This window comes from Nesoenas mayeri (genome assembly GCF_963082525.1).
Source record: "Nesoenas mayeri genome assembly, chromosome: 2".
Taxonomy (NCBI): domain Eukaryota; kingdom Metazoa; phylum Chordata; class Aves; order Columbiformes; family Columbidae; genus Nesoenas; species Nesoenas mayeri.
Window position 1 is genome coordinate 54,297,129 of NC_137543.1, and position 14,712 is coordinate 54,311,840.

A 14,712-nucleotide genomic window follows, 5' to 3' on the forward strand; every position below is an offset into this window, starting at 1 on the left:
AAATCTTTTTTTCTTACTGGGATGCCAAGGAGGTTTTTTGTTTTGTTTTGTTTTTTGCAAAATGAGTTTTATTTTAGAGGTCAGATTCCAAATTTGGGGAATTAACAGTTAAATAAGTTCTTTAAGAAAATACAATCCTCGTGCCTTTTTTTTTTTTTTTTTTTCCTATTTGTCATGTACTGAAACCCTTCAATGTAACCCTATAATGCAGCTTAGACCCTGGACCTGGATGGCAAACACCTGTGTACTTTTTACTTGGTTTAGATTTTGGAAAACAGGTAGGAAAAAAGAAACCTGAACTCTTAAGATGTCACTTTTCTCTCTATCATTGCTAAGTGTAACAGCATTCCTAAGAGGAAGAAACTTAAGTGAAATATGGCTTTGTATGTCAATTGGTATAAAATGCTGTCAGCTGCCTCTGTGGCAAAGGCATAAGTGCCTTAAAAAAAGAGAGAAAGAAATCCAGGAATGGTGATATGAGTCTGTAATTCCTGTACAGAGGAACTAATTTCAATTAATGCAGTTTTTCAATCTGATGTATGGACACGCACATATAAATCTTTGTGTAGACTAGAGTTAAATTCCATTTTAAACCATTTTCAGCTCATGGTGGTGGAGGTTTTTTGTTGTGTTTTTTTGTGTGTGTGGTTTTGTGTGTCTGTTTGGGTTGTTTTTTTATATTTTTTTTTTTAAATTTTTTTCTTTCTTTTTTTTTTTTTTTTTTTGGTTAAGATTGAAGTAACAGACCCAATTGCATGTGCTATTATACCGGTTTTAAAGCTTTCCTATTGTTATAATATAGGTTGACTGTGCAGACTGGTTGCTATGAGACAATAAAAGGTAGATATCTAAAGCGTCTAACTTAGCCAGTGGCAAGTGCCATAGCTTATCCATTAAGGCTTAAACTGTCATTTAGTTGCCATGGGGCACATGAGTGCCTTATGCTGGTGTAACATAGTGCCTTCCTGTGGGGACATGGGCTCAAGAGTCGAGGTTTTGAGCCATCCTGTTGCTCATCAGCTGAACACAGGCTCTGATGCGCTTCGAATTTTACTCAGGACGTTCTACCTAAGGTCTCTGAAGGGTTTCTCTGGAGGAAAAATGCTGTAAATGGTAATTGAAAATAATTTGTAGTTTAACTGGAGGAAAACCCCACTACTTGTGTTTTATAGTTTCAATGTATCATTCCGTTCAGAAAACAAAAAAATCCAAACGAAATAGAAAAGTATCTTTTAGGGGAGCATTTCTGACTGTACACATACTCATGAGCGTCTAATTTCTAAGCAGGATTTTTTATGTGGAAGTAAAACAATTGAGGATATATACACTCCACTCTAAGGGAGCTTTCAGATGAATGTATTAAACAGATAAGAAAAAGATGGTTGCTTTGATTCAAAAGAGTGGGTTAAACACTACATTGTAGGCTACTGTAGATCTGTGGAGTTGTTTTGTTTTTATTCTACCCTACTCTTTGGTAGATAAGGTAGATTTCTTGTGAGTTATCTTTATTCACACTCATGAAGCCAGGAGTAAATTACTGCAGTAAGAGAATGTCCCCTGAGGTTAATATGCTTCTAAAGTTACTGATATATCAAACAAGATTTCAGAACGGTCTGGTTTGCTGTGGGACATAGCACCACAGGCAATATAGTTGTGTTTTGTTTTCTCTCTTACAAGTCTGTGCCGAACTATCAGACATTAAAGTGGAATTCAAAAGATTGATAACATTTGCATGTGCTGTGTTACTGTAGATACTAATCTTTGCAACACCTTAGTAGTAGTTTACACACCTGACAGTATCATGATGACAATTTGCCTTTATCGAGATTTAGGAAATTGGTAATTGGACAGGTTGCAGTGCACTTTTCAGAGAATACTGTATGCAGGAAGTACAATGACAGTCTGCTTTTAAATGAAAAGTAACTTATTGCTGGGGTGATCTGAAATTTCTAAGAGTATACAAAGGTATGATTGTTATTCAGACATTAACCTAGCAACCTAAAGCTGAAACAAAATCGAATTTCTGTAAGAGCTGTAAAGCTCACTGTCTTTGACCGTGGAGAAGCCTTTTGTATTAACCTCTGTGTGTAACAAACCTTTCAGCCTGTCATTGGAAAGGGAGGGGAGCACCAGTAGCACTTAACCCTGTTCTTGGAGATGGCCCTTTTCAATTAGGATAACATGCAGAATCAACCCATGTTCCCCCCTGCCCTTATTATCTTTACTGGCCCAAAGCTGTTACCTGAAGAGTAGCTGGTTTACCCCAGGAGGTCTCCTGAAACATGTTAAAGTTGATTTCTTCTTATCTCCCGAGTATTATTTCTTAAATGCTGAATTGCATGGTTGAATGGTCTACAAAAAATAATGACAAATGTTATTGGTGGTGCAGCAAAGAGAATGTGCTTAGTAAAGAAGAGAGATTTTCTGGGCTACAGCATTAATTTTTGGTGTGTGTTGGTTAGTTTTATAGATTATTTTTTTATCTTCAGTGACAAAACAACTGTCCCATGTTTTGAGTCCCAAGTTCTAATAAAATAAAAGTTGATATGTAAGCGACTCAGCGAAAAACATGGCTTGCAGTTTTGTTTGCAGCCCTCTCTGCACATGTGACTGTTAATGTGGGGATCAAAGGCAAATGTGAGGTTGGACTGGGAAGGAGCAAGCATGGGCAGAAGAGGGATAAAGGGATAAAAGAGGTTCATCAGCTGTAAATGGCTGAGCGCTCACTATGCTTGTGGGACTCTGCCTGATACTTGATCACCGCAGTCTGTCCTTTGTTCTTATTAAATTATGTTTCTAACCTTCTCGCATGTGGGTGCTCTCTTGTCTTCTGTGTGTGTGTGTGACAATGCTCATGAACTACAAACCAGGCTAACCAGAGAGTTAGTAGAAGAGATCTGAGTGCGAGCAGCTGATGTGGGACCATGAAAGTGAGAGGCTCTTGAATTTGGGGAGCAGCATCTGGGGAGGGGTAAAGTGTCGGTCCCACTGGAATTCCTGTTAGCTGGAGAGGAGGAACAGGATAATCCTGTCCATGCTGTTTGTGCGAGTGTTCTGTGTGTTTATAGGGGTGCCATTAAAACCACTATTTTTCTGTCGATATTTGACCTGCGAGGCCATCTCTCTTATTGTGTATGTCTGTCTGTTGGTGTTGAGAAGCCTCACCACCAGCTGGATCTGGGGACATGGAACTGCAGCAGCCTTGTGTCTGTCAGGATGGGGGAAGAGGACTCACCCTGTGTCCTGAGAGTAGCCTAGATTTGAACTGCTCAGACAATTTGTGTTGTTTTGCCAGTGCTTGCACTCATTACAATTTTTCCCGGAAACACTTTTATATCTGTTATGTCCTTTTTAAAGAAGTTAAATAGCATCTAGTTTAGCAGTGATACAAAGAGAATCCCACTAGCAGAACCTCACCCCTTGTTTACTGGGATTTCTTCATTAATAGGTACATCAGTTATTCAGCTTTTAATACATTTGATGTGTTCTGTTATGCTGCTCTAATCAGTTTGTTTAGTATGTTAAGCACCTCACGTAAGTCTTTTCTGCCTTCAGCTGCTACCTTCTTCAGCAGTAGCTGCAATCCCCTCCAATAGTGAAACCAGCCATTTTTTTAGCAAGACCTGTTTGCCTGTTTCCATGTTGATTGTTACTGTTTCTGTTTCTACCCTTTAATCCTTTATTTACTGAATCCCATGTTTTGACTTTCCTTGTTTTGTTTAGGATAGATCTAGCAGATGTGTCTAGCAGACCTCTCCAATCTCACCGCAGGTACACAGGTTAAAGAATCAACTGGTGGAACTGTGCCCGATTAGGAGCAGAGAAGGCAGGGAAGCATCTGTGAGTGTAGCCCTCAGAAGGAGGAAAAGAACCTTTGTGCTAAACAAGCTTTATTCTGTTTGTGAAGTTGCAAACATCATCTTATTTGCTTGAAAACAGAAGGAACATGCAAAAAATTCTTCATGCACCTATTGTCATTCTCTGTGTGACAAATGTGGTAGTGGTTCAAGGTGTCTTTTAAATTTTTGCATACTTTTTGGTCGGGGCAGTTCTTTGAAGGGGAGGAGCGGATTTCTTCTTTGACAGCACCTGGTAATGGGAGAAGCTTTTCCAAGGAAGAACAGGGTAGGCAGTAACAGATGTGCCGACTAGGGAGCTCACACTTGGGGAGTTTTCATAGAATAATGAGGAAGAGACACAAAACCAGGCCAGAGATGATGAAAAGAGAGGAGATTTTTGTGTTGACCCAGAGGAGAACAAGTAGAGTTCGTTGAAACCATAGAGGCTATTGAAAGTTGCTAGCATGAAAAGCAGGTCTGAAGGAAAACGGCCCTTGTTGCAGAGACACAGCTGTGCAGAAGAGGTATTTGTTTTCAAATGGCTGTATTTTATCTGTCTCACCTGAAAGAATACAGGTTTTTAGACAGAAGAGAGTTTGTTCAAGTTTATGTTCTAATAAAACATCATTTCTTCAAAGCCCTTTTGGTATTTTTTGGTGAGCTCACTTTAAAGAAAAGGTGCAGACAGGTCTGTCTCAAAGCTCTGGCATGTTTGAGATCCAGTCATAGCATGAAAGTTAAGAAAAGTTATAGATGGTGAAAGGTATTAGGCCGGCTTTAAAGAAATCCAGCTGACTACATCATGAGCACTCGAGAGAATTTGAAGAAAACTTTACCTGCCATTTGTGGGAATCTGTCTATTGTGAGTGCCTTTTACAAATCACTTGATTGTTTTAAGAGTTTGTAGCACAGTCTTCACTGGCTGTAGAAGCTTCTGGTGGAGCTGCCAGAGCTGATTGTCTTAGGCCAAACATGAGATGAGGGATCTTACAGAAATTAAAACAAACAAGAATATTGTCCCGCACCAAACTTGTCTCTTTTGAAGCCCAATTGGAGCAGTTCCTTGAAAAACAAACAAACAAAAACTTCTCCTTTGGTTAGCGGCTTGTGGATTTTCTGAGTGACCAAGGCTGGTAACGAAACCTTCTCCTGCCTGTGGTGGGACTGCTTTAGTGTCTTGGGGCTGGGAACTCGAGGGGCAGGAGGAGTACCACAACTCCTTGGACACTTCATTGCCCATGCCGTGCCCAGCCCCCTTATCAAAGAGAGAGAGAGTTACCTTGTAATTTCATGGGCCTTATATTCAGGCAAGTCAGGTTTCCTGTTGAAAAAAAATAATAAACCTTTCCAATTACCTTCCTGAGTAGAATGGCAGTTCAAATGCAAACCCTTCAGAAGGTTTTATACAAACCCAGCATTAACTTGTCTTTCTTCCAAATTGATGATATTCTACACCTACAACACTGAAGCCAGAGGAGCTTGTGATATGTCATATTTACAGGATCTTTAACTGCAGGTAAAATTAAAATCTGTGGGCTTTAGTTTTCCCTTGCATTAATACTCTGCATAGTATTTTTAATTCAGATTAATATATTCTCTTCAGTATTAAGTGCACATATGATTCACAATACAGAGCCTTATAATCTTCTGTGTATTAACCATCCAGGTGTAGGACAATACTGCTGCCTTTTTTTTTTCCATAAACGATCAACTTTATCAACAGTGGAAGATGGAAAAAATACTTTGCAATTTGTAGTTTCGCCCATTTTGCATATATATATTCAAAGAATGTTCTTATTCTGGAACTGTACTGATTTGAAAATGGATTAGGGGTGTCCACTGTGACAACCTCATATGGATGGAGGACTTCACACCTTCATCTTAGAAATGCTGAATCCCTTTTGTTAAAGGCTGTTGCTCTTCAAGCTTGAGGGTAGCAATAAGTCCAGTTCCTTTTTGTATTACTCTGTGTTAAGGAGAGTTCGGAAAGATCCACATTGTTCTCTAATTTCCATTAATTGAAACCCTCCCTCACTTAGTTTCCTTTTCTTCACCTATAACCTTTGTATTTTTATTTTCAAGTTAGCTCTGCACCAGAGGATATTTTTATTTTTGTTCATTAATATCAAGAATACTTTAACATGGATAATTTGCCTTTTCCTACATTGCTTTCTATTTTTTCTAAAATACAATGGTTGATTCAGAAGTTGAATATGAGACTTCAGACAGATCACTCAGAACTTGTCCACATGGAGTTGTTTTCTGTAGTGGTTTGTGAACATTGTATAGAATTCTATACATTGCTCATTTTTTGCAAAGAGGTAATATTAGTTATATAAGAAACAGCCTCCAAAAAGTCAATACAGTGTTTGAAAATGTAGAAGAGTCATGAAGGAAACAGAACAAAGACTATAGGATGAATAGTGAAATTCATTAAATATTGAAATTCTTTAAATATTGAAAAGGATTGAAAAAAACAAACAGCATTAATCAGAAAACAGTTCTTCTAGGTATTACTGGGTATTGGAAAAGGGACTGCAGAAATGCATGAATCAGAAATCTGTGATTTCATGTTTGCGTTTGATCAAAACAATTTCTAAGAAAATAATGGAAAACATGTCTATGCAGATAAGATGAGGAAGAATTTGAAGAATTGAATTTGGTGAAAGAATTATAAGGCTTATTAGTAGTTCTGCTAAAACAAAGATGGCACTATGTGTAGAAGCGGATTGATCTTTCAAACAGTACGCAGAATCTGTGATAGAGTAGTTTAACAGATTTTTTCCAAAGTGTTTTACTAGTTGAAAAATTGGAAGATAAACAATTTGGAAGTTGAGATGATTCTTTTCTTTAGGCTTGGTAATAAATAAAGATTAACATTATCACATGAAATTTAATATGAGTAAATGTTGCTCAAAAGAAGGCTTAAAATTCACCTGAGAGAAGAATGTTTTGTAAGTTAACGAACAGAACTGATGGATGTTAGTTGAGGTACTGAAGGGAGGGCTCTCACCTAGCGTATTTTGGCATAGCTCACGATGCCAGGTCAGGGGTGCGAGTGGCACTGATGTCTGTGCATAGTCACCTCCTGCACAGCATCTGGTAGCACTGCCTGTGAGCACAAGTTCCGAGTCCCTTCGGTAGGGTTGGTCATGCATTGGGAGGCTTCGCAAATTACAGCAGCTCCATCATTTTCAAATGTTGCATGAAAATGTGTTTTCCTTTATCTGTGAAGTGAGTAAATAGTAGGGAAAAAATACTGAAGACAAAACCCGCTGTTTACTACCTTTGAGAATTAAAGCCCAAGGCTGGCTGTTACTAAATTCAGGTTGTCTGCTTTCTGCAGGGCTTCCAAGATGGCCCATGCACATGTTTATAAAATATAATGAATAAAAGAATGTATATATTGACTTTGCCTGTGTGACCCATTACGCTTGAGCCTTACAGTTCATCGGCATCTGTGCAGCAGTTCCAGGATCTTGGGCAGTCAGACGCACAGTATTGGGTGCTCACAGCCCTCACAGACAGTGGCATTTTACTGGTAAAAGGCACCTGCCCCTTGTGAATGGTGGCAGTAGCATGGGCTGGCATTCAGGGAATGCTGTTTTGTTAATAAAAAGTAACCCTTTGTATCTACCTAATCACAGAATTTTTTATAAAAATATGTTTTTGGTACCTTTCAGCCTTATAGAGAGATGTTAACGCACCTGAAGGGTGTTTTGTTGATAAGGTAATACATAGAATATCTTTTCTTAAAATTGGACTTTCTGATTTCCTTCGTTTAGCACATTTTTCAAATATTCGGAGTCAAAATCGACGAATACTGATGCCTACATACGTTAAACACTGGTACTTTTAAACCTACATTTATTGTTGCATCAATGAAATTACAATAGGAATGTGATTATAACCTGGATAGGTCGTGTCTGTTGTTACAGTCTGGAAGGAAAATGAATTGTTTGTCCTCAACCACGTATAAGACTGGTGAAAAATCAACAAAGTAACTTTGCTTGCTTACTAGTCAGATTTTCTTCATGCATGAAAAATGATATTGCGTTCAGTTTCATTGCATTTGACATTCCAAGTATAAAAAGCGTCTTTTAACAAGGTGATGTGACATGGTGAAAACTTGCAGAAGTGATTGAAAAATCTCTCTTGTGGCTTTTCCATCATTTTTGTAGGACTGTACATTGTTTTCCTGGTTGTCAGATTATTTTTTTTTTAACAAATACTTGTTTGGGTGTTGTTTTTTTTTTTTTTGCTGTTCTTGTGTCACTCTGTCTTTTGGCCATCTTTTTGTGTACAAAATTTCCTTTTCCTCTACGCTTACTTCAGAGAAAATTTCCACTGATGCTAATGAGAATTACCAGGATGTTACTTTGCCCATTTACTCTGGAGCAATTCTAGTCTATATTTTCTTTTTCAAGTGTTCCATCTCATTAGAATCAATATTTTAATGAACCAAATATTTGCTGAATTACTGCTGGAACATGTTGCAGTGAGGAATTGTAAACAACAACAGGAAACTGTAGCAAATCCACCACATTGTTGATTTCAACTCTCCGGGTAAAATGATGACGTATGGATGATTTAGCAAGTTTGTGGATTAAAGAAGCCTGAATTTTGTGGATGCTGAGCACCATCAGCTAACTTAGCTTTTATTTTTAGTTTGATTTCAGTGTGTGTTTTCAAACTATTAAATTACATGTAGTGTCTAAACACAAACCTAAGCCCTGAACACAGGTAAATCCCATTTCAACTTTTTGATTGTGTTTAGACATGAAAGTATATCTAAGGCAATCAGTCATTTTAGAAAGAATATATTTATAGTAATATGTGCACTTGCTATCACTTATTATGAATGAGTACTGAATTGATTATAATTTTACATGTTTTCTTGTTGAATTCTTGTTTCCTGGCAGATAACTGTTTCCTAGTAGACATACCAGTGAATAGTTGCAGATATTTATTGTGTATATTTCTCATGTGCCCAAATATGTGATAAGACATCCCGGAGAACTGATCCAGTGTAAGAAAGTATGCTGTGGTGTGTTTTGGTTTTTTGTTGTTGGTTGGTTGGTTGGTTTGTTTTATTTTTTTTTTGTGGTGGCTACAAACCCTCTTTTGTTGTTGTTATTGTTGTCAAAATTAAGTGTTTACTTCTGTATTTAGTTTATCCACATACTTTAGACACATAACCTTCTGGCATAGTATTATTTCAGCAGTCCGTTTACCTGATGACAATAGTAAAAGTTGAAAAAGAAAACTTCTACGTGACTTGACACTGAAAAGAAGTCGACTAGATTAGAAAAAAATTGTGAGAGAGATTTTAATGGATTCAATCCACCTTTTCTTTCTGCACATGGTATGGCTTTAAGTAAAATATATACAATGATTTCTGTCTAATGATTATGCCTTTTCATTACATATTAGTTTTCTTTTCTTGTGGGGAAATCCGTAGTTAAAACTAGATGTAAAAGCTGAGCTGATCTTTATCAGAATTCATATGCCTGGAAAAACAGATACTGCCAAACAAAATACTGAATTCCTTTATGAGATGGCAGCTTTTCAAAGACAAGGCCTAATAAAGGGTTAAGGCACCAAATGGGCACTGCCATGAAGTTTATTACCTGTGTTTTCTTTTTGCTTAACTTTCGTCAGTCCCTCCCAGAACATAGAGCTCTGACATCTGAACTTCAGATTTGCCCGGTTGTGTGTACCTGAGACTTGTGTCAACGTTTCACATTCATCTGGCCCATTGAAAGAAGAGACTTGAGTGTTTATCTTCAGAAAAGCAGTGATGGCTGTTCTAGGCAGACAGAGCACTTTCTTGTATTTCAGAAAAGGATGCCATTCAAGGATGAGTCATGTTGCAGATGTATCTAGATACAGTTTTTCTTCACTGGGTGGCTTAAGTGGCTCTGCATTGAACACACTGATTTTAGATAGCTTACTGTACAGGCACCTTGGGATTTCATTCTCATGCACACAAGTTGTGGTCCATGCCTGTGCCTGGTGCAAGAAGTCTGTTCTCTTCTGAAACCAGTCTCTTGCAGTTGGGTTTTCCTGGATCTGTCATGTAGATATCTACTTTCTTCAGGAAAGACTTCCTTAAACACCATCTAGAGGCTATGTTTAGTCTAGAATAGAAGTTACTGTGTTAGATACGAAAAGCTATTACATGTTACTTAATCAGCTCTGGGTTTAGAAGATCACGCTAGATGGCCAAATATCTGTTTTTTACCTCTGTTAAAGTTGTATGAATGAGGGTGCTGCTCTGGGTGTGCTGGAACAGAAGAAATTGCAGCTTCTGAAAGCATTACTTGTAGAGACCTTCCCAAGTGGGAAATCAAATTGCCCCAAAAGACCCTACATGATGTAGTTTACCTGTCATGGCACTGGTAAGTGTCTTATATCCTGAGACTCAGATGACAGTTTAGTCAAACAATTAAAAGGGTGCATTTACATCCTACTCCTTGCCCAATGAACCAAGAGCTTACCAGACACTTTCTGGCAGAAAAACTAAACCAGCACATCTAAATGACATACTGCTGCTTAATTTAGTTCTCTTTAGAGATTCCCTTTTCTTGCAAAAAGAAAAGTAGGATTTATTCTGTTTACAGTTACATTTTTCTGTACTTTTCAAACAAAGGAGTTACAGACAGATTTTCAAAATAGGTTGACTATATTCCTTTTTTTAATCCACTGATAATTTTTCACATGATTTGGTTTTGCAATACCTACTACATGAGTCAGGATGCTATAAGCAAAATAGTTCTTAAAAATATTCTGTCAACAACTGTAGGATTCTTAGCAGCACTGAATGTAAAACTGGTTCTAAATTTTAAGGTGGCTAAAAAAAAGATGGGTATTACTGCATGGTGTTCTCAGTGGTAAGATTTAAAAAAGCTTGCCAGTTAATTTTTAGTTATTTCCTGAGTGCTCTAAGTGTTGTTTTAGTAACTTAGAAAATTATAACTATTTTAAGGGGGTTACATTTTAAATTTAAATAAATGAATTGAATGGCAGGGCATGTCCTATCTGATGGAAGGAAAAGTTGTTCCTTTCCAGCCTATTTTAAGTAAAGATCAATGTGGCTAAATTAAAAAATTATTTGCTTCCTTTTTGTACTCACATATATTTGTGTGGGCTTTATTTTTAACCTCTTATTGTGTTACAAAGATAGAAAAACCTAAGTAATATAGCAGGACTAACTCTTGTTCTAGCTGAGTGTCTATTCTCACCCTTCAACATCTTAGTTAATCACTAAGCAAAAGGATAAAAATGCAAACAGGGGAATTTTATACTTCAGTCCACCCAAGACCACAAACACCTTAGGAGCCATCATATTATAGAAAGTATTGGGAATACCAAAGTCTACTAACTTGATTAGTCTCCTCTGTATAAGATAAAGACAAGAGTCTTCTTACTGTCTTTGTGGAAGTAAATTCTTTCTGCATTGGAGTATTTGAAGATGTTTGTATTACAAATCAAAACCATACAGGGCATTCTGTATGTAAATGGGGAACTGTTGTGACAGACTGAAACAGCATAAGCACATGTGAAAAGTAGTAATAAAGAGTATTCCTTCCTATACTTGTACCAATGGGTTAGGAGCAACGTTACCACCTCTTGGCTGCTGTGTCTAGAACAGTGGATCTGTGTGTGTGTGTGTGTGTGTGTGTGTGTGTGTGTCCTTTTTTCTTCTGATTATGGCCTTCCTACATTTCAGAATATTGAAACACAGCAAGAAATAAAATGTTGCAGATGTGTGACATGCATTTGAGTGATATACATTTGAGTAGAGTGTAATCAGAAACTTGTAGAAACCAGTCCTTGCATGGAAAAGCACGGGAACCTTGCCTTATTTCTTTCTGATAAATTAATAATTTTTCTCTAGGAGAGTGTGGAAAACACATTCAGTGACTTTTATCTTGTGTTAGTAATGAATAGAATTTGTCTCAATATGTTACAGTAACTAACAGTCTGTAAATTTAATACAGAATAATGCCTTTTAGGAAGCAAAACATTCAGATTCTATGTATCATGATTAATTTCAATTTTTTTGCCAATTTTACAAACTCAGATATGATGTCTACAATGAAAATAAATGAGAAGTTATGCTTGATAAATAATTTAAAGTGATTGCAGAGCTGTATTATTGAATAGTTAAAGCTATTTAAGATGAAGATGCAGTCTTGACCAAGGTTCTGTAAAAACATTCAGTTTCAAGGAATTACTTCAGAAGTTGCATCTTGTTGAATTTCCAAGGCATTGTCACCTATCAAAGTAAAAAAAAAATATAAAAAAAGTTTTCTAATATTTGTTTGAGAAACGTGAGTGCTTATATCTTTATAAGAGCACTTAGCTATGCATTTATAGAATGTACCTGTAATATACATTTCTTGACTTCTGTGAAAAACGCAGGGTTTAAGCAACCTAATGTATTTTATTGATATGTTTTCTTTCCAAAGTAGTCTTTGTGTTGAATTTTATTTTCTTCTATGATATCATAGTATATGTATTAATAGAATTGTTGCCTTTGGGTTTATTCAAGCCAGAAATCTGAATACCTTGAAAATCATGTTGTATTTTTCTACTGTAATATGTCTATATAGTCATTCAAGTTCATGTGAGAGTTATTTGAATGTAACTTTATTTGAACTATACCTTTAAATATTTTGTTTGTTGTTTAAGCCGGGATGATAGTTTAAAAATCACCTCTCCTTCTCCTCCCCTAACTTTTTTTTCCCCTGTAAAGCTAACTAACTTGCTGGGTATTTTAATTTGTTCCTTCTTTTCTCAGCTCTTGAGGCCAGGAAACAATTGTCACACTTAAATCAGTCAAGGATGTAGCTGGTGATGAGCTAGAGTAAGGCTAAGGAATTGAGAACACATCCCGCATTCCACCATCTGAGCACATATAATTCTTCTCAGTTTTGTTGTGACTGTTGTGATGGATTGACCCTGGCTGTACACCAGGTGCCCACCGAAGCTGCTCTGTTGCTCCCCTCCTCAGCTGGACAGGGGAGAGAAAATAAAACAAAAGGCTTGTGGGCTGAGATAAGGACAGGAAGATCACTCACCAATTACTGTCATGGGTAAAACAGACGACTCAGGAAAATTAATTTAATTTATTACCAATCAAATCAGAATAGGATGAGAGATAAAACCGATGTTAAAACATCTTCCCCTCACCCTTTCCTTCTTCTCAGGCTCAATTTCATTTCTTCAACATGGCTACTCTGCACAGGCTACAGTTCTACACAAAGTGCTCCAGCATGGGTACCTTCTGCAGGGTACAGCCCTTCAGGAGCAGACTGCTTCAGTGCGGGTCTCTCAGGGGGTCTCAAGTCCTGCCAGCAAACCTGCTCCAGCGTGGGCTCCTCTCTCCATGGGGCCACAGGTCCTGCGACGACCCTGCTCCAGCGTGGGCATCCCATGGGGTCACAGCCTCCTTCAGGCATCCACCTGCTGCAGTGTGGGGTCCTTCACGGGCTGCAGGTGGAGATCTGCTGTACTGTGGACCTCCACGGGCTGCAGGGGCACAGCCGGCAGGGGAATCTCTGTTCCGCCACCTGGAGCACCTCCTGTCCCTCCTTCTTCTCTGACCTTGGAGTCTGCAGCGCTGTTTCTCTTGCACATTCTCGCTTCTCTCTCCCGCTGCTGCAGTTGCTGTTGCACAAGGGTTTGTTTTTTGGTTTTTTTTCTCTTCTTAACTACATTATCCCGGAGGCTCTACCACCATCACTGGTGGGCTCAGCCTTGGCCAGCAGCAGGTTTGTCTTGGAGCTGGCTGGCATTGGCTCTGTTGGAAATGAGGGAAGCTTCTAGCCGCTTAGCATCTTCTCACAGAAGACGTGCCTGTAGCCACCGCACCACTAAAACCTGGCTACACGTGGGGTTTTTTGCATGTAGAAAAGCTTGAATAGTTGGGACCTACAATCTTTTAACATCTGTAGATTCAGTGCAGTGCAGGTCATGTCAGTGTTCTTTTTTTTGTTTGTCTCTTCCTTTCTCCAACTGTAAAATAAGGTTTCTAATGGTTACTAGCTTTGGAAAGAATCTTGAGATTCTCAAAAGTAATTTGAGATTAAATACCTACCTAATACAAACTGCAGTTATGTTAGTAGCAACAGAGCAGAATTATTGTTCTTTTATGACACTTTAATACAAATCATCATATTAGTGAGAGGAAAATGAAATAAAATAAAGAAGAAATTGAACTAGTGAATTTCTTTTGCAGGTTCTTTCATGTTGGTGAATACATCTGGGAGATTTGCAGGACAGAAAGCTCACCTCCTGCTGCCCCATCTGAAAGAAAATGATACGCATTGTATTGATTTCCACTATTATGTTTCAAGCAAGAGTGGATCTAGCCCTGGCACTTTGAATATATATGTGAAAGTTAATGATGGTCCTATTGGTAGTCCAGTCTGGAACACATCTATCACTGCAACTTGGAACAAAGCAGAACTGGCAATTAGCACTTTCTGGCCCAATTTTTATCAGGTATGTTTTACTTTTTGTGAAATTTTGTTTCTCATAATAGCCACATTGTTATTAATCATCATTTTGATTTTAAATGAAAATATCTTTCAGTATGTTCTGTTGATATTTATCTTACTCATATTTTTCTAGATGATGCTACATCTTTTACATGTGTTTATATATTAATATTTACATATATTTATAGAAATGTATAAAATGTATGCACACACACACGCTTTAAATGTGGATGAAATAATTATATTGAAACAATTTAGAGATTTTGGCATTGATTTCGGTCAATTAGCTCTGTTTCTCTACAATAAATTCACTTATTCTTTCAGTTCATTAGGGATGCTAGAACTGATTGCCAATAGATTTTATT

General features: G+C 37.6%; 1 protein-coding gene across 1 annotated transcript in view; it reads left to right on the forward strand.

The window, feature by feature from the left end:
- The window catches only part of PTPRM (protein tyrosine phosphatase receptor type M), a gene marked incomplete at both ends in the record, with an annotated part of 469,357 nt that overhangs the window by 137,282 nt on the left and 317,363 nt on the right, over positions 1-14,712 (forward strand). Inside the window, one exon of the mRNA XM_080338550.1 lies at positions 14,086-14,351. Coding sequence (XP_080194676.1) covers positions 14,086-14,351 — 266 coding nt within the window. The remainder of the gene's footprint in view (positions 1-14,085; positions 14,352-14,712) is intronic.